This window comes from Vanessa cardui, chromosome 24, assembly GCF_905220365.1.
Source record: "Vanessa cardui chromosome 24, ilVanCard2.1, whole genome shotgun sequence".
Classification (NCBI taxonomy): domain Eukaryota; kingdom Metazoa; phylum Arthropoda; class Insecta; order Lepidoptera; family Nymphalidae; genus Vanessa; species Vanessa cardui.
This window is the reverse complement of record NC_061146.1, coordinates 9580072-9601754: the sequence shown is the minus strand read 5'-3', so window position 1 is coordinate 9601754 and position 21683 is coordinate 9580072. Positions and strand designations below refer to the sequence as shown.

At 33.5% G+C, this 21683-nt stretch overlaps 1 protein-coding gene across 1 annotated transcript; it reads left to right on the top strand.

The window, feature by feature from the left end:
- Window positions 1-829: 829 nt before the first annotated feature.
- Window positions 830-21271, top strand: LOC124540083 (digestive cysteine proteinase 1). The gene is made up of 15 exons (XM_047117496.1): window positions 830-939; window positions 1059-1146; window positions 3929-4034; window positions 6252-6375; window positions 7907-8042; window positions 9458-9573; window positions 11259-11373; window positions 12065-12145; window positions 13138-13259; window positions 13614-13715; window positions 15887-16013; window positions 16672-16777; window positions 17494-17583; window positions 18749-18846; window positions 20113-21271. The coding sequence occupies exons 1-15, from the start codon at window positions 879-881 to the stop codon at window positions 20297-20299; spliced, it is 1659 nt and encodes a 552-aa protein (XP_046973452.1). The 5' UTR covers window positions 830-878; the 3' UTR covers window positions 20300-21271.
- The last annotated feature ends 412 nt before the right edge of the window (window positions 21272-21683 follow it).

Here is a 21683-nt window from a genome sequence, read left to right as displayed (position 1 = left end):
TTTTGGTTGCAATTGTATGCTTAATTATAAATATATTTTTTAACAAAATAGACCGTATATACTTGATTGATATACGTCTTAGGGCATACGAATCTCGAATAACGCAATTCCCTTCAAAAAAAGGGGAATTGTTTTTGATGCCATAAATAATCTACTATTTATGTATACAAACATAGTGTAGTCCCATTCGAATAACAGGTCCATCTACCCAGCTTTCAAGAGTTTCACGTGCACAATTGATGGTATAATATTTGGAAACAACTGATGAGATTATGTATTCCTGACGAACACCATTATTTGGGTGAAAGTTTTATAATAGTTTGTCTTTTTTTTCATAGCTGTAATAATAACCAAAGGAGTGTAAAGATCGTTTAATTTTCAGTTTGGTCAGCCTATTTTTAAGTAATTTATTCCTTTAAAATATGTCAATTGAAAGTCTTAATGTCATGATGAAATTTACGGAGTAGGCAAAAATAACTGCACAGGAACAGCTCTTTTGTAGCCTTAAATTGCCAGAACTGAGCAAAGATCTCCAAATTTCCAATTCTCAATATTCTCCATCTAAAAACATTTAAACAAATTTCCGTCGAAAATGTTTATAACTTTTTCTTGAATTATGGTGATTATTGATAATTTGATTAATTCATACTCATATTCCGATAATTTATTATGCTATTTATATGAGATTTAGGGAAAAATATAATTTAACTTATTTTCAACAATAAAATAAATTCTTCGACTAGTGTACTCTCACCTTAAGTAATTTCGCAGTGCATAATAAAATTTCAGTAAAATTCAAAATATTCAACTGTTAAATACTTGTCAATACTCAATCATGTCATTCTGATTAAAGCGGTTCAAGTGAACGCTTGTTCAGAATGTTTGTTTTTACGATTTTTTGTATCTTCATCGGATCCACATTAGGATATGTGGACAAAGGTAAATTGTGTTAAAGCTTTATAACTTTATAACTAAATAAAAAAATGCGTAGTAAATACTAAAAGAAGATTTTGAAATTTAAATCGATTGTTATTTTTTTAAACATCCTTTTGTTTTAGATACTCCGCCGCAATGGAGCAGCGTATATACCGTTAAAGGATTGCTAAATATACCTTATGCAGAGCTACACGAACCATTTTACGCTTGGTAAGTTTTTTTTTTCTAATATATTTTGTACAACAATTTTTACAGCCTATACATTTTATAGTCAGAAAGGAACCTTTGATTTAGATTTTAATAATTAATTAAATTTCGATCATTAAAAAATTAAAAAATAATATAACGAAGGACACATAACTTAAAATGCTGATTCTATGTAATTGCTATTAATCTAGCACAAACAATTAATGTTGATTCAACTGTATAATTGTGTTATTTACCTTGTATGCAGAATTTATATAAATAGTATTGATCTATTTACTATATATGTATGCAAGTTTTCTTTATTCATAGTGTGAGAAATCATTAGCATAAAATATATATAATCTTCATGATTAAAAAAAATAACTTCTTTTTTTTAATTTAAAAAGGTAGAATGTAGAACAACACGAGGTCACATCTGGAGTTATTATTTGAACTTTATCTACGGGTCAAATTTATTGTAGATAAGGTGTTGTTTGTAATTAATATTATTGTTTAGCATTAGCCCATGTCTTTGTTCATAGGAGTATGATTTAAATACAGATTTAAAATATGAAAATTGTTATCAAAGGTCATTCACATTCGTTATAAGTAATTATTGTTGTATAAACAAATATGTAATCATTAATGCTTGTTGTCCTATTTATAAAGTGAAAATGTTTATTTGTATCAAAGCATATAATATCATGTCGATATAGGATTTCTTGCTGATTGATCTGTTTTGTTATTAACTTGTTCAGTTTATGTTCGAATGCAACTTTTAATGACAGATATATATATTTATAAACGCTTTTTTTTAATTTGTTTTTTGCAGTTGTAAGTTTATAATGTTGGTAGTTACAAAATCTCTAGCACAATACTGCAACTGTAATTAGCAAACAAAAATTAAAAAAATTAAAAATCCCATGATAACTATTACTGCTTCTTAAGGAATGTTATTATATTTTGAATGTTAAGAATTCTTGAACACAGTATATATTTTGTTTTTAAGCAATAATTTGTTACAATTATTTTAAATGAAAAAATCTAATTTTATTGGGCTTAAGTCTCCTGTAATTTTTTACACTTTTCAGGCACCATATAGAAATTGTTGTGGCAAATAACACATAAGTTTGGGTCACTTAAACTAATTCAGTTTTTCTCATTAAATTAAAAGAGAAAGAAGATCATGCAGATGGAATTTCTTTCTCTTATTTGTTCATTTGTTTAATGAACTTGAGTTGTCTGAATGTAAAGATGTCTTTTTGTCCTAGAATTTATTTAAACAATTAATTTTGTTTAACTATAGTCAACCTCATTATCAACATGTGTGTTTCTATTTAAACAATTAAATTTAATTAATTGATGATTCATTGGTAGAGATAATTTATACACAAATCAAGCTCTTAAATTAAAACAATAGAGTTGAAATTTAAACAATATGTTGTGTAAATTTTTGTTTACATATCTGTTTTGTGAGATTATTGAACTTTTTCAAAGAATTTGGATTTGAAATAGCAATAATATGATGATATTGAGAAGTTTATTCAGTGCAAAAGAAAAACAGCAAATGTGGCAAATCCATACTATTAGAAAAGGAATTTTATTTTTAAGTTAATAAAACACATTTTCGACCGACTTCAAAAACGAGGAGGTTTTCAATTCGTCTGTATTTTTTTTCAAAAGTAAAATTTTGCCGCCTTCATTCCTTTTCACTAACGTTATGTAGTTTACATGCTTAGGCGACTCTAATCTTTTATTACTTTTTTTTTTAGTTTTAAATGAATTCAATAAACATAAATATCGACGTTATAAATCCTTCGGACGTTCAGTGACGGCTTTTATTACATTACAAAGGTTTTTTATGTTGATAAGTTATACTTATTATAATATTGCGCAACATTGTTTTGCCAGATTAATCTAGTAATAAGGATACATTTATCTATGTGGTTTGTATGTACCTTAGATTACTAATTATATTTTATTCCAACCACAAGAGGATAAAAGCCAAATAAACATTTGAAATTTAATTGACGCGATATCATTAGTTGAAAACTTAAATAATATATATGTTTTGTTACGTAAGCGACTTATGTCTTTTTTCTTTTTGAGAATAAATGTCTATAAACCTATGTATGTATGTATGTATGTATATATATATGGCGAATATCGCGTTATGGTTTTGTGAAAAAAAATACGTTTTTAAAGTTTATGAAACTGTTGTTATATATTCAATTTATTGATATAAGAATTAACAACATTAAATGCTTAAATATATACAAATATGAACTAAAACTAGTTACTGTATAAATCTTGACCGCGTGGAATGGTGGCAAGAATGCTAGCAGCATTTCCCCGTTGAATCGCAATTCCGATCCTCTGGGCAACAAACTGCTATTGGAACTTTGGAAGTGAAATTAAAGTAGTCAAGTTAAATACTGGCGATCTACGTGGTTGAGTAGTGTGTACACCGGTCTTCATGGGTACGCCACTCCGAGTTCGATTCCCAGCCGAGTCGATGTAGAAAGTTCATTACTTTCCTATGTTGGCTTTTGTCTGGATGTTTGTGGTACCCTCGTTACTTCTGATTTTCCATAACACAAGTGCTTTAGCTTCTTACATTGGGATAAGTGTTATATATGTGATATTGTCCAATCAAATATAAAAAAATATAAATACTTGGTGGTAAGGCTGTCTGGCTTAGCTGGCTAGGGACAGATCGCACATCAGATATTCTCTTAACAGCAGTGCCATTGCGTATTTTAACGTATATTGTTTTATATATTAATTTTTTTAAACATCGTTACAGGTTCGACAGTAAAAATGGCAAATCCCGTATCGACTACTATGGCGCTATGGTCAAAACGTACCAATTGTCCGCGTCGACGTATCCGCAATATGGCACTTCAATTAAGGTATGTGACATTAATAAAAAAAAACCTGCTATGCACATTCATTATAATGATACATCAAAAAAGTGATTTAAAAGTTTGTTCAATGTTTGATTTCCGTGGTCGAATAGTGATGACTCCGATTTCATGGGTTCCACTCCGAGGTCCTGGGTTCGATTCCCGGCCGAGTTCATGTAGAAATAGATCATTAGTGATCTATGTTAGGTCTGGGTGTTGGTGGTACCGTCGTTTCTTCTGTTTTTCCATAACACAAGTGCTTTAGCTAGCATTGGGATCAGAGTAATGTAAGTTTGTCCAATATTTATTTATTGATGTGTGAGTGTGTGTGTACGTCTGGGCATCATAGTTTATTTTGTTCGAAAGGTAACTTGATCGAAAATCGAGAAGGTTTTAAGGTATCATTAAAATTAATCTGAGGTTAATGCTACTAATAATTCATATAAAATTCGATACGTTCTGATACGAAATTTTTTTAGAATAGGAAAAAGGCTAAAAGGCAACGAAGTTTGATTGCAATAAAGTTACATTTTATTAGTGGAATGTAATTTTATCCTGTTTTTTTGAAGGTATATGAGTGAATTCTCTTTTAAAGTTCTAAATCTTTATTCTTTTTTTCGATTATCCTTTTTTGTGATCTCAAAAATATCCAAAATATGGCTACCATTTTAAAAGCGTGGTGAAATGTGTTCCAGACCTTGTCCTCAAAGGGAGAGGAAAATTCGAGGTGAAATTATTTTCATTTCCCTTTTTTATTTGCAAATTAAAAACTTGTAATCATAATTTGATATCCCTCTAAGTCATCGATTATGCAAAAATATATAATTACATTTAACATACATTGTATATGAGTTTTATTATAACTGTTTTATAAGCTCACTTAGGTTTTCCCTGAGACGCCCATCTGTTTCTAGTATTTATTTCGATCGGAGTTGTTAATTACTTCAATTTAACGTTAAAGGCATATTATTGGCACTAATGACCACACTGTTAAATGGTCAATTTATTAGTCGCTTCTAAGTATGTACCATCACTACATATTATACGACCAAGTCGCCCCCCCCCTCAATCTATTCGGCTGCCTGACAAACAAACTTAACGGATTTTCATCCTAGTAATATTATAAATGCGAAAGTTTGTGGAGATGGATGTATGTATGTAACTACTGAACGGTTTTGGATAAAACTTTACAGTAATATAGGTTCAGTGGCGGCGCAAGATCGATTCTTAATGTGAGCAAGATTTTGCGAGACCCTTGTTTCTTTCAAATTTCGGGATCGAGGCCCTTTGTTATGCGAGGCCGTGGGCGGTGGCGCCACTGTATAGGCTATACATCAGAATAACATATAGGTTATAATGATTTATAATTATTTTATGTTATTTAATTGTGCAGCAGTTTATTAAAACAATTGTCCGTATCTAAGTTTACTTCGGTTGAAATTGTACTGAAATAGTTTATTGTGAGTACAATAAGATGTTCTATTGATAAACATGTACATTAATTATTGTTGTTTTTGAATGGTGCATTGGTGATGTAAGGAATGGTCAATATTTCTTACAGACCTAATATCCATGGGTGGTGATGACTAGTTATCATTAGTTGGCACATTTGTGGTCCGACTGTCATTACCATGATAAAGGAAGCAGGAAAATCGATAGTAACACATGATGAAACTATTATTTTATTATTATTTATATTCTTTTATTATATATACTTTTGTAAGGCTTTAGGAATCTCACGTTTTACTCAAATCATATATGTTATATTTCTCAAGATCTGTTACGTCTGGAATACATATTAATAAATAAATAGGTTTTATTTTACTTTTTAATTTGTTGTTTCGGTAATATTTTGGGAAATATTAAATGTTAACTCTTATGCTAATATAGTCTCTCCCCTAAGAGCTAACGCGCACTGGTCATTTTTGTAACAGTGACAAATTTGTCACTAGCGCGCGCATTGCTATGAAAAAACGTAAAGACGCTGACAGTTTCGTCACCGGCTTGTTTGCCGATCGGCGGACACAAATGTCACCCAATTGTCACGTCGTAACGTGCGCGCAACTCCATATATATTCACGGACTTGACAAGAGTGACGAAACAATCACCGTGACAAAAATCACCAGTGCGCTCTAGCTCTAAGGCTCATAAAGCTTTAAAACCGCCCCAATGAAGACATATAAAAATTAAATATACGATTTTTATTTTTTATATTATTGCAGATAGCACCAGTGACAACTGAGAAGGTGCTCAACCATGAAACGTGTCTCCAAGTCAACGGAACCAGTGACGAGGATATCAATATACAATCTGTGCTACCGGACATGACCGACTTCAAATATATTGGTGAGTGTTGGGTAGCCGTTTATTTTTTATTTATTTATTTATTTTCGGGAAACAAACAGTACAATAGAACAGTAATATGAAAACATACTAAAATAATACGTAAACTAATCAAGTGTCCACTGATATCTATTACAAATTAGAAGCAGTAAGTAATAAAGACTGGGATCATTATATGAAGAATTAAAAATAATAATAATAATAACAAAAATTAATTAATTTTAGTGATTTAAAATTAAAACATTACACAAGATTGACATTAATTGATTAAGCAATTCATTGATGTTCTTTTTAAAACTTATAAGGGAACTTGAAAATTTATTTATAGTACTAAATTTTTTATTATACATGTCACACGACCGATAGATAAGATTTAGACGCTGATCACCTGTTCTAATGACAAATCTACATATATATGGCTATTAGAGCCCATTCATCTTCAGTCCATTTGTCTATTTACCTTCTACAAATAAAAATTAAAAATTGAAAGCACATGCTCAGTGCGAATTGACCGAGTCGATGGGCCTATGATCATGATTTAAGTATACCCTGTACCAATGAATGTGGGAAAAAAGTTAAACAAATCTTATATTCAGCTATATTGTGCACTACTAGGATTATATGATTAATATATGTATCTTTATTTATAATACACTTGGTGGTAGGGCTTTGTGCAAGCCCGACTGGGTAGGTACAACCCACTCATCAGTTATTCTACCGCCAAATAACAGTACTCAGTATTCTTGTGTTCCGGTTTGAAGGGTAAGTGAGCCAGTGTAACTACAGGCACAAGGGACATAGCATCTTAGTTCCCAATGCGCCACCAGCGCATTGACGATGTAAGGAATAGTTAATATTTCTTACAGCGTCATTGTCTATGGGTGATGGAGACCACTTACCATCAGGTGGCCCATATGCTCGTCCGCCAAACTATACCATAAAAAAATACAACACTATTAACTATTAATTTCTATTTTAACTTCAAAAATTTCGTAACAGTTTAGTCGATTTAAAAAAGCTTTGCAAATCCATTGTGGATATCATAGATTAATATCTATGATATCCACAATGGATTTGCATATGTATGTATGTATATCGCATCAATATGCTGTAACTTCTTCAATACTGGAACGGGAAACTTTTAAAGTCAAAATATCATAGAGTTACATTAGTAACGTAAAAAAATGTAAAGTAACAGCCTGTACATTTCCCACTGCTGAGATAAGGCCTCCTCTTCCATTAAGGAGAGGATTTGGAACATATTCCACCACGCTGTTCCAATGCGGGTTGGTGGAATGCACATGTGGCAGAATTTCGATGAAATTAGACACATGCAGGTTACCTCACGATGTTTTCCTTCACCGCCGATCACGAGATGAATTATAAACACAAATTAAGCACATATATATAGTGGTGCTTGCCTGGGTTTGAACCCGAAATCATCGGTTAAGATGCACGCGTTCTAACCACTAGGCCACTCGAGTTACATTTATTGAATAAATATCGATCAATAAAATAAGTAATATTATTTCAGGTTCAGAGACAATGCAAGATTCTGACACATCAAAATGGCGTATGGTCCAGACGATCGGAGACAAGATCAACAAATACACGATGTGGGTTAAGTTCAGGAAGAGTTTGAGGGGGGATGCCGTCGCTATTCCAGTCAGGTGAGATATAGAATCCCTCATGGATGACATTTATAAAAATATATATTAATTATTTTTACAAGGTATTAGTTTATAATTAAAGTTATTAAGTTCGCGATATTTAGCATGTTTTTTATTTTTGAACCAGAAGTTAAGTCTCGTGAACAAGACATTCGTAGATAATGTCGAAATATCGAGCTCCACCGAACAAAAATAAAATACATGGTAAATATCTCGAAATGAATAACTTTAATAATAAAAATAACCATGTTAATTTAAAATATTATATTAGTTTATATTATCGGCTAGAAATGACTTTTCAAAATAATAGGTTAATAATCTGACTACAATTAAAAATAATAATAATAATCAATAATAACATTAATTACTTTAAATTATTTTTAATTCATATTCTATGACTAAGAAATTGTTTGTCGCGCCACAAGCCCATAGCCCAAGAGTCTGTGACAAAATAACGTTTTTTTTTTTAAAATATTTATTTGTAATTTCAAACGCTCTTAAGATATAGTACGACACAACTCAGATGTAGCATCGTCCAATTCAATTAAACCGATTACTCCTGATTTATACAGCCAATAGAAATAGCTCCCTATCACGCCGTTCGACGCTATTCGTTGCTATAGATTCTCGCGTCGGTTCAACCCGAGAAAGCGAGTGCATGTAAATCGACGTGTCAAATTGACGAATATATTAGGTCATATGATATTACAAGTTATTACGATTGTGTAAAGATCATATTCACATAAGAAATAAATATTGATAATTTGAGATTGCGTACTTAATACTGATGTGATCAGTTTTACGAATTTCAATATGTCAATGCTACATCTAAGTTGTGTCGTACTATACGCATCTGAGATTTTTTTATCCTACTTAAGAACTATTAAAACTCCTATAAAACCTCTTTGTAAGAAAAGATCCCATCAAAAACATAAATGTAAAATGAGAGCCAAGTTCAGTATTATAAAATATACCTTGGTTGTTAACTTCAAATGTCCTTCCTGAAATTCATTTAATACTACATAAAATAACATTTCTCCTTATAACGTAGAATAATATATTGTAGACTAAGGTCTGACTTGGCCAGTTTTGATCTATAGGTCAGTCAATGATAAAAATGACGATTTTTAGACATTCATATCTAAATAACCGTTTGAGATGTGTTTATGAAATTTAGAGCTCGCAAGTATTAATATATTTGCAAAATTTGTCAAACAGTTTTTGACTTATGAAGGAGTCAAAAGTGGCTCCAAATGGTTCGTGTAAAATTACACACGGTGCTACTCGTCAGTTCAATTACCTGAACTTGGCTGACACGCTATCGCGTGTCTAGATAAGACATGGTCGGAACACCCACCTAAATCGTCTTATGTAATAAATGATTGGCCTGTTACATTTGTAATTTATTGATGCAGGTATGAAATGAAAGGCTTCAATTCCCTGCTCGGGTCTCACTACGACCACTACTACATCGACTACAGCGATTATGATGTGAATGAAATTGACCAGGATGTGTTTCACGTGGACTCAGGTGCGTTATTATTCATGATGCTCTAGGTATCCTACTAGTATTTACTAATTATTTGTGTTATAAATGCGAAATGTCTGTCTGTTGAAAATACTCTCCGTCTGTCTTTTACGTTTTCTACCTTTATCTTTCTTCAAAAAGGAGGAGGTTACCAATAGGCTATTTGACAATGCGAAAAATAAAGTGTGAATTATTATAATCAGTGTGTATTATGAGTTTAAAAATAGTTATTTTCTAACGAAAAATGCTTTTTTTTCAAACGTTTGTCACGTGACACAAAAGGCTCCTGCTTTTGTGTCACGTGACAAACGTTTGAATTGAATTGGCCGGGCTTATGATGAAGTCACTTTCTTGTAAACCTTGTTTTTCTACTATATGTACCACAGATTAAAATACAGGAAAGTGACGTCACCGACCCCATTGCAGCGCCATATTGTCCAAGTAGCGTTTTTGCGCGCTATTTAAATATGGAATTTTTAATATTATATTTTTCGGCAAATATGTACTAGAAATAAAAAAATACAACTTTTCCTGGGTTCCTTAACTAGTCAAAGAGCCTATTCGTCTGCCCTTTTTTTTTGTAATCGTAAATCGACTTTTAAGCAGTCTAATGTTTTATAATCTATTCCAATGGGAAGAGGAGAAAAGGTAAATAAACAACTTTGACCTTGAATTGATATGTCATTTGCGTTCGACTAGTGAGGTGAAAATAATTGAACGAATGGGTAATATAATGCTAAAGAACGATATATATTTTTTTATTTTAAAAGTAATTTTCCGTTTAAACAAAGTCAGGTCGTATTAAAAACTTCAGAGAATTCCGAATAAGCATCCGTGCACATGATACGAAAGATGAGAGACGAATGTCTTTCTTAACATTGTATTATTTTCAAAACTATGAAATTGCTATGCAAAAAACTGATCTACATTTCGAGATAAGAGATTATTTTTAAGTAAAATAATTCTTTTAACATCTTTGGTAAAAATATTATTTTTATGTAAAAACCTTACTGTTTAAAAATAACTTTTTTATCTATCGTTAGGTAACTTTTTACGTTTCTAATAAATAATTCATATTATATATTACAACCAATTAAATAAATATATTTAAAAAAAAATATCCATAATGAATTTTAAAACTAAAATAATATATTTTTATCTGTATAAATTCATTCGTCTACATTCGTTTAACGAACATGCCTAGTTGAGGCCTCTATTTTTAATGTTCGTCATCGAGAAATGGCGTCTTGAATGTCGACAAAACTGTTTTCGTTACTTTGGAAGTGAAATTAAAGTGGATCTTTGTAGTTTAGTGAAATATTGTTGTATTACAAATGAAGATATATTAATCAAGAACTGTTTGTTTAATCTTATAGTGGACTTATCAACAAAACACTTGTGATATTGAAAAATACGGTATGTTTTGAATGTTTCCTTTTGTCATTGGAATGGACTATACATTTCATTTTACTTAGGAGGACTCTAAAAATATTTTGAATATGCAATTATATATTAATTTGTTTTAAAATATTATTTTGTTTGAATTCGGTTTTTCTTTTTGGTTATTTTTTTGTGTATTCCTTATTAAAAACAAAAATAACAGTAGCCTGTAAATTTATGTTGCCTTGCTTGCGATTGCATCCCAGTTTTATTACTTTGTTGATTATATATGCTAACTGTTGTTAAAGGTTTCCAATGCACGTCGTTCCCGGGGCCCGGCTCGCGCCACTTCGCAACCTTCAACCCGATGAAGGAGTTCGTCCACCCGGTACATGACGCTCACGTCGCTGATGAGTTCGAGAGGTACGATCAAATGCTCAGATTTTATATTTACCTAGTCGAGTCGAAATATTTCTTGATGTTTAAAAACAATTTCAGGCAAAAAGGTCTGTGTAAAAAAATAGAAAAAATTCTAAATTCTTTTTAATTTACTAAAGGATGAAACTAAAAATAACTTACATATAAAATGGCACACAAATAAATTTTACTTAAACAACTTTTTGCCTTTCTTATTGTTTATTTAAAAAACCTTCAGACATTTTCAGAGACTAGAAATCATGTCATGTGTTCTATTGTTAGCTTCACGTTTACAGCTTATTTATTGAGGACTCACATTGATCTATTTGCAAGGTATTTTTTTTGGTTAAAATGCATGCATCTCAACCGATGATTGCTGGTTCAAACCGAGGCAAGCACCACTGAATGATGTCATGTGTTTAATTTGTGTTTATAATTCATCTCGTGCTCGGCGGTGTAGGAAAACATCGTGAGGAAACCTGCATGTGTCTAATTTCATAGATATTCTGCTACAGAACACCGTGGTGGAATTTGTTAAGAAACTTCTCCTCAAGGGGAGAGAAGGCCTTAGTCCAGCAGTGGGAAATTTTTGTAGTTGTTGTTGTTATTTTATCTTAATCATAATATATAACTAAAGCGGATTGACTGCGTGTACCATAATATTTTTTTGTTTAATATTCTGTTATTTGTTTTACAGATTCAAGATGAAGCACAACAAGCAATACGCATCTGAAATTGAACACGCCACCAGAATAAACACCTTCAGGCAGAACCTCAGGTAACAATACTGATCTATACTTATATTATACCTGCGAAAGTAACTCGAGCTGAGATGGCCCAGTGGTTAGAACGCGTGCATCTTAACCGATGATTGCGGGTTCAAACCCAGGCAAGCACCGCTGTTTCAAGTGCTTAATTTGTCTTTATAATTCATCTCGTGCTCAGCGGTGAAGGAAAACATCGTGAGGAAACCTGCATGTGACAAATTTCATAGAAATTCTGCCACATGTGCATTCCACCAACCCGCATTGGAACAGCGTGGTGGAATATATACCAAACCCTTTCCTTAATGGAAGAGGAGGCCTTATCTCAGCAGTGGGAAATTTACAGGCTGTTACTTTACTTTACTTGAAAGTAACTTTGTACGTTGCTTATTCACGGCTAAATTACTGGATCGAATGTGATGTTAATTGGTATGAAACAAGTTGGGTAGTTTACTTTTTTGTTTGACTATCAACCCTTCATTTTAAGGGTATACAAGTAAAACTTAAGTGACAACTAGTAATCTTCAATTCTGTTGTAAGAAATACATTTTAAAATTTTATTTTTAACCGACTTCTAAAAAAAGGAAGTGCCGTGACTAGGCAAGGGTGGGTATTTTCTCTCTTCTTGAGATTTTTTTTATTTCAATAATTCAACCTAGTTGATTCATCGTGAGTCGTGCATATATCATGGCGAAATATTATGCGCTAAGTAGGCAGCTGGGAAAGGTTATATTAGAAAAGAAACCACCAAAACTCTAGTGGTTTACCCGGTGGTAAGCCCAGGTCGTTCTGGTTTGGTAGTGACAATATCGTTCATGACCAGATACCGTCAACGACCTCACCCCTGATGATTATTTTTTGGTAAATTAAAATAATTTTTAATTAATTATTTTATAAAACATATATTTTTTTAATTGAATTTGTTTAACCAAAAAAGTTTATTGGTTAAACAAATTTAATTGAGAAAAAAATATATTAGCATACGCTGACGTTGTATCCGGTGCAGGTTTATACACTCCAGTAACCGTGCGCGTCGCGGCTTCACACTGTCCGTCAATCACCTGGCCGACCGCTCCGACGCCGAACTGCAGGCCCTGCGCGGTCGACGCTACTCGGGCCCCAACGCCGGTGAGTGCCCCCCCCTGAGGCCCCCTAATTTGTATGCCAATTGCAAGTGATGCTTTTCCATTAAAAATTAAACGAAGACCTCCATGGTCGAGTAGTGTGTGCACCGGTTTTTAATGGGTATCCCACTCCGAGGTCCCGGGTTATATTCCCGGCCGAGTCGATGTAGAAAAAGTTTTCTATGTTGTCTTGGGTCTTGGGTAGAGTAATGTATGTGATAATGTAGGTACGTTAATTATTTATTCTTCATCCAAGTAGACTGTCTATCTAATCTAAAAACTTAATTAATAATACTTATGATAATTTTCTGTTTCTTTTTATGATAATTGATTATAACTCAATCGATATCGTGACTAGGTCTACCCTTCCCCTACGGAGATGCTGAGTTGGAGGAGATGAGCTCCAAGCTGCCCCCGGAGATGGACTGGAGGCTGTTCGGTGCTGTTACACCCGTTAAAGGTAGGATTTTGTAATTATACGATTGTGATGATGATTGTGATGGTGATAATGATGATGTCAGTCGCGATTTGATGATGATTATGATGGTGATAATGATGATGTCAGTCGCGATTTGATGATGATTATGATGGTGATAATGATGATGTCAGTCGCGATTTGATGATGATTATGATAATGATTGTGATGGTGATAATGATGATGTCAGTCGCGATTGTGATGACGATTGTGATGGTGATAATGATGATGTCAGTCGCGATTGTGATGACGATTGTGATGGTGATAATGATGATGTCAGTCGCGACTGTGATGATGATTGTGATGGTGATAATGATGATGTCAGTCGCGATTTAATGATGATTATGGTGAAGATTGTGATGGTGATAATGATGATGTCAGTCGCGATTGTGATGACGATTGTGATGGTGATAATGATGATGTCAGTCGCGACTGTGATGATGATTGTGATGGTGATAATGATGATGTCAGTCGCGATTTAATGATGATTATGGTGAAGATTGTGATGGTGATAATGATGATGTCAGTCGCGATTGTGATGTTGATTATGATGACGATTGTGATGGTGATAATGATGATGTCAGTCGCGATTTAATGATGATTGTGGTGACGATTGTGATGGTGATAATGATGATGTCAGTCGCGATTTGATGATGATTGTGATGGTGATAATGATGATGATGATGAGGAAGCGAATGAGGGAGTGATGAGGATAACGAAGTTGATCAAGGTGGTAATGATGATGTCAGTCGCGATTGTGATGATGATTGTGATGGTGATAATGATGATGATAATGATGATGTCAGTCGCGATTGTGATGATGATTGCGGTGATGATGATTGTGGTGGTGATAATGATGATGATAATGATGATGTCAGTCGCGATTGTGATGATGATTGTGATGGTGATAATGATGATGATAATGATGATGTCAGTCGCGATTGTGATGATGATTGCGGTGATGATGATTGTGGTGGTGATAATGATGATGATGATGAGGATGCGAATAAGGGAGTGATGAGGATAACGAAGTTGATCAAGTTGGTGCCGATGTCCTTCCTTGGAGTTTCCTTCCTAGGTAGTTAAAGAGCTACAGACAGACAGAGTTACTCGTATATAATATTTTTAATAGTTTTGTATATACATAATAATTAACAACATTAAATGCTTAAATATGTACAAATATTACTTAAAACTAGCTACAGTATAAATCTTGACCGCGTGGAATGCTGGCAAGAATGCTTGCAGCATTTGTCTATTGAATCGCAATTCCGATCCTCTGGGCAAAAAACGAACCAGCCCTCCTGTCACCAGTGGAGGCAATGAGACGAGGAGTTATACTTTTGATGAAGCTTTTTGCACCACTACTCCAAGGGCCAAGCGTTTCGTTACAGACAGACAGAGTTACTTTCACGTATATAATGTTAGTATAGATTGACAATTTGACAATGCGAAAAATAAATCGTGAATTATTGTAATCAATGTATATTATGAGTTCAAAAATGGTTATCTACTAACGAAACTTGAAAATAATACTTAATTTATTCAAAAATCAATAAATAAAAATGCATTTTTTCAAACTTTTGTCACGTGACACAAAACGCTCCTGATTGGCCGGGCTTATGATGAAGTCACTTTCTTGTAAACCTTGCTTTTCTACTATATCTACCACAGATTAAAATACAGCAAAGTGACGTCACCGACCCCATTGCAGCGCCATATTGTCCAAGTGTCGTTTTCGCGCGCTATTTAAATATGGAATTTTTAATACGATATTTTTCAGAAAATATGTACTAGAAATAAAAAAAATCAACTTTTACTGGGTCCGTTAACCTCTACTAAATAATATAAAATAGATTTTAAAAACCAGTCAAATAGCCTATTGATAGTTTTGTGGAACATATTGATATTAGTTATAAATTATATTTTATCTACATATTGACGTAGTAGATTTTACATACAGTGTAAAAACCACGTTGAACAAAATTTATCTCTCGAGTTTAAACGGGTCGCGAATGCACAAAAGACATTATAGTTTATTTATGTACACGCAAATATACTACATATACATAAACAAAGTCGCTTACCGCTGTCTTTAATTGCAAAAACCAGTCAAATAGCATATTTTATAAATTTTTCTTGCTTTGGGGTCTTAGACCAGTCGGTGTGCGGCTCGTGTTGGTCGTTCGGCACGGTGGGCGCCGTGGAGGGCGCGCTGTTCCTGCACAATGGTGGACATCTCGTGCGTCTCAGCCAGCAGGCGCTCGTCGACTGCTCCTGGGGGTAACTTACTGAGATATTTATAGATAATAGAAAATAACGTTGAATTGCTTGTTAGTTTATTGTTAAGAAGAATGTTTTCCATAGCATTCCGAATAACATTAATACGAGCGTTAACCATAGCAACACGTATATTACATATATCACACTTACCTTATCGTATGTTTCACACAAACAAATATAATGCGTTTCTAAATGTAAAAAAAAAAAAACAAAAATGTTTCATTAGTCGAGACAGGATTTAGATAAACAAAAACTTATTTTGAAGTTACTCCGAAGTTATACAAATAAATAGATGAAAATAATTTAAGAAAAAAGTTGACTGAAAATTTTGTTTTTTTTTTGTAAAGTATGGCAAATGGTCAAATGGTCGAAGAGCATTACTGCCATATAAACGTTGGAACTGCAAGTAAAAGTAACCATCCCCTTCAAACTAAGTTTTGGAGTTTGGCAGTAGAATACGTAGTGAATGGATACCCGTTCACAATTATATGTGAAGCCATTTCACTCTAATAGCGTATAACAGAGCGAGAACAATATTGCTTTTTAGTAATCGAATACAAGCAGTCGTATAGGCTAGTATATTGGCTACCAACTATTGGCTATTGGCTACAAACACACCAATATCGCATTACGCTACTAAAATATGTATTTTTTTCAGTTTTGGCAACAATGGCTGTGATGGCGGAGAAGATTACAGAGCGTACCAGTGGATCATGAAACACGGTCTGCCCACCGAGGAGGACTATGGCGGTTATTTGGGACAGGTAATTTCCCACAGCTGGGCTAAGGCCTTTTCTCCCTCTGTGGAGAAGTTTAGGAGTACCATTTGGTACCATTTCGGTAAATTACACACAACTAGGTTTCCACACGATGTTTACCTTCACCGCAGAGCACGAGATGTATTATATATACAAACTAAACACATGAAAATTCAGCGATGCTTGCCAGGGCTTAGACCCGCAATCATTAGCGTTCTATCCTCTGAGTCATCTCGGCTCTTTACAACAACAGACAAACAACAGCAGCCTGTAAATTCCCACTGCTGGGCTAAAGGCCTCCACTCCCTTTGAGGAAAAGGTTTGGAACATATTCCACCACGCTGTTCCAATGCGGGTTGGTGGAATACACATGTGGCAGAATTTCTATGAAATTTGTCGCATGCAGGTTTCCTCACGATGTTTTCCTTCACCGCTGAGCACGAGATGAATTATAAAGACAAATTAAGCACATGAATCAGCGGTGCTTGCCTGGGTTTGAATCCGCAATCATCGGTTAAGATGCACGCGTTCTAACCACTGGGCCATCTCGACTCAACTCATCTCGACTCGGCTCTTTAATAATTATTAATTATAATTAAACTCTTATTTTATTCAAACATTAACTGAAAACTTGCTGTTAAATGTTAAGTTGATTTAACACTAATATGACTATTCAATAAAATATTGAATATTTTTATTTATCATCTAAATAATTGTTACAGGACGGCTACTGTCACATCGATAATGTGACCCTTGTGACCTCCATCAAGGGCTGGGTCAATGTCACCGCTAAGAATGAGAATGCTCTAAAGGTCAGTTTCATTTGCAAATAATTTGTTGAATCAATAGTTGAGAAGGACACAATCAGAAGACCCAAAGAAAAGGAAACTTTTTAATACAAAAGGTAAAATTAAACTAATCTAATAAAATTGGAATGTCTGTTTGTAATATCAAAATAACTGCTTTCTACTAAGTGCATATGTACGAGGTACCTGTACCTAAATGAGATTTTTTATATTTTTTGTCTGTGTCTGTTTGTTTGTTCCGACTAATCTCTGGAACGGCTGGACCGATTTTGACGGGGCTTTCACTGGCAGATAGCTGATGTAATAAGGAGTAACTTAAGGCTTTTTAAACTTTTTTCGTTGTTGGTTGCTTGTTGTCTTATCATTTATATAATAAAGATTTATTGTTATTAGTCATAGATTTTGAGGTTTAGTTCAGTTAGTGTGTCATCATCATCATGTCAGCCGAAGACCGTTCACTACTGGACATAGTCCTCTAAGATCGCCATAACGACCAGCGTCTTCCCGTGACCTTCACTAGGTTGCTACGTCTTCTGGTCAGTTAGTGTAGTCACCAGTAAATTAATTTAATATATTGTTATTTCAGTAGTTCGGGATGGCCAAAATAATATTATCGTTTTACAATGACGCTCCAATCTCTCTATGTTTTGTTAGAATGCCAATCATATTCAAAATAAGAAATAGTGTTACATGCCCGTATTAAATGCTGTACCATATAAAATAATATCAATTACAGTTTTACAAATTATTCATCAATTAATTACGATAATAATTGTATATAATAAAGTAAATTCAATAGCTCCAGCTATACTAATAATATGCAATAATAATGTGATATAAATTATGATATAGAATCAGATGTCATAACACCGTATTGAAGGCTAAGGTTACTCTCGTAACAATATAAAATAAATAAATATAAATATGAGACAACATCACATACATTACTCTGATCCCAATGTAAGTAGCTAAAGCACTTGTGTTATGGAAATCAGAAGTAACGACGGTACCACAAACACCCAGGCCCAATACAACATAGAAAACTAATGATATCTACATTGACTCGGCTGGGAATCGAACCCGGGACCTCGGAGTGGCGTACCCATGAAAACCGGTGTACACACCACTCGACCACGGAGGTCGTCGTATATATAATATGTATTCATTGTAGTTGGCGATTTTCAAGCACGGACCGATATCAGTAGCCATCGACGCCTCACACAAGAGTTTCAGCTTCTATTCCAATGGAGTCTACTACGAACCCAAATGGTATGACCGACATTAAAATTATCTATATAGAGGTTTTCATAGTTTTAAATATCTACCATTAATATTATAAATGTGAAAGTACCTAACAACAACAAAAGCCTGTAAATTCCCACTGCTGGGCTAAAGGCCTCCTCTCCCTTTCCAATGTGGGTTGGTGGAATACACATGTGGCAGAATTTCTATGAAATGTCACATGCAGGTTTCCTTACGATGTTTTCGTTCACCGCTGAGCACGAGATGAATTATAAAGACAAATTAAGCACATGAATTAGCGGTGCTTGCCTGAGTTTGAATCCGCAATCATCGGTTAAGATGCACGCGTTCTAACTACTGAGCCATCTCGACTCGTCTAAGAATGTGAAAGTAACTCTTTCTATATGTAAATCTGTTGCTCTTTCACAACCAAACTACTAAACCGATTTTAATGAAACTAGCTATGAAGTAAATTGGAACTGTAAAGAGACATGGCTACTTTTTTTAACTAACACGTGACAACTAATCACCTAAATAGCGAGCAAAACTGCGGGCAACAACTAGGTCTACATTAGAATGGTAATTTTTTTAAATAACATTTTCGAGTTTACAATACTTTAATTACACAAGGACACGTTTTCATGTACCGCATATAAACTATGTACAGTCAGAGAAAGAAAACCTTCGTCAGTTTTTAAATTAATTCCTTTATCAAGTCTTTACCTCTTAGTACCTTTTGAATCTAAACGACAAATCATTACGACGCAATATGTCATTCTCGATCGATAAAGCTGATTATCGCCCACACTGAGCACGCGAAAATAGATCTTAATGTGACGAACCTTTTATTACGCCGACTGCACTACTGTAAACTATAACGTATAAACTATAACGACACAAATTAGATGTAGCATCGCCAAAATTCGTTAAACCGATTACTGGCGATTCATACAACCAATAGAAACAGCTCCCTATCGCGCCGTTCGTCGCTATGGATTCGCGTGTCAGTTCAACTCGAGAAAGCAAATCGACGTGTCAAATTGACGAATATATTAGGTCATATGACATTACACGTTATTACGTTTGTGTAAAGATCATATTCACATGAGAAATAAATATTGATAATTTGGGATAGTGTACCTTATACGGATGTGATCGGTTTTACGAATTTGGCCGATGCTACATTTAAGTTGTGTCGTACTATACTAATATATTTTTGATGTATTCCGACCGAAACCACGAATTATGTTAAAATACCTTTATAAAACAAATTTGTTTGCTTTCCGCTTTCAGTAAGAATGAAGTAGATCAATTAGATCACGCAGTCTTGGCTGTGGGCTTTGGAGTCCTCAACGGTCAGAAGTATTGGCTGATTAAGAATTCCTGGTCGAATCTCTGGGGTAACGACGGATATGTCCTCATGGCGATTAAGGACGACAATTGTGGCGTGCAAGCCGCACCCACTTACGTCCTTATGTAAATGGAAATACCAATTTTTTTATGTATATTATGCTAAGCTATACTAACAACGCGGTCTTAATTAAGATTTATTTAACGAGTGTGTATTTGAATATAGATTTGTCTCTTTCGGGCGCCATTGATTTGATATTCGTTAGAAAGAGACAGCGCTTAACTCATCACTCTCTAAAACATTTTTAAGTTTAAATCGTTGGTTATTAAGAAATACGATGCATCTTTAAATCAATTTAAATTAAGAACAGATGAATTGAATCTCATAAGAAGTATATGTAACCGTTATTGTTGTGATGCGATTTTTTTTTACTAATTTCTTATACATACATTCCTATACCATTGTGATGTAACTAGTGCGTTGTGCGCATGCGCATGATATGTTAAAGATATATAATTAGTGACAGTTACAGTCAGTATAAAAATGATTTTCACTTTTAAATCTTTTGTTAAGTCTGTGAGTTGGAATATTTTTTTTACAATTAATTATTAAAACTGTTTAAAGATGCATAGTATGCACGATTACTTATATATTAATATGAACATATATCTCGAATGTTTATGTGACATATATGATTTATAGAAATGTTTTTAAATCGATACAATGCTGGTTAAGACGCGTTCAAGACAGATAATAAAAAAAGTTAATTTTAGAAATAGAATGTCATATAGTTAAATTTTTCATATATTATCGTAACCAGTTATTGATATATATGTTTTATTAACAGTTTAAGAATCTCACTAAATGCTTAATATATATAATTGATGCTATGAATATAGGCTGTGTTGCAATTATGCTCTCTAGAAAGGCTATCATTATTTAAGGTTATGTTTTTTTTTATATGTAATTCGAAACATATCAGATTATCAGATTGTTCCAGATTTTTAAATTTAGAATTAAATATCATGATCTGAAATAGTTGTCATTGTCTATGGCTTTTATTATTTTTGTATTATTTAAATAAAGGATAATATTTGAATATGTTTTTGTATTTTTTTTTATTTTGTTCCCAGCCAGACAATGGTGGTGGTTGGTTGGTTTTATCGTATATCTGCGTGAATTGTTTTAAAACATTCCATAATGCCTTGTGTGTTCCTCGGTAAAGCTAGAAAATTGGATCCCATCAAAAACAAATGTGAAATGATAGCCAAGTTCAGTATTATAAAATATACCTTGGTTGTTGACTTCAACGACAAAAGAAATGTGATCTAAATGGGTGCCAAGTTCCATTGTGCTTCCTGGAATTCATTTAATACAACATAAAATAACATTTCTCCTTATAACTTAGAATAATGTATTGTAGACTAAGGTCTGACTTGGCTAGTTCTCATATACGAATTATATTATAGCCTTCGCAAGTGCAAACCTTGTTACAAATATAAGCACACAAGCA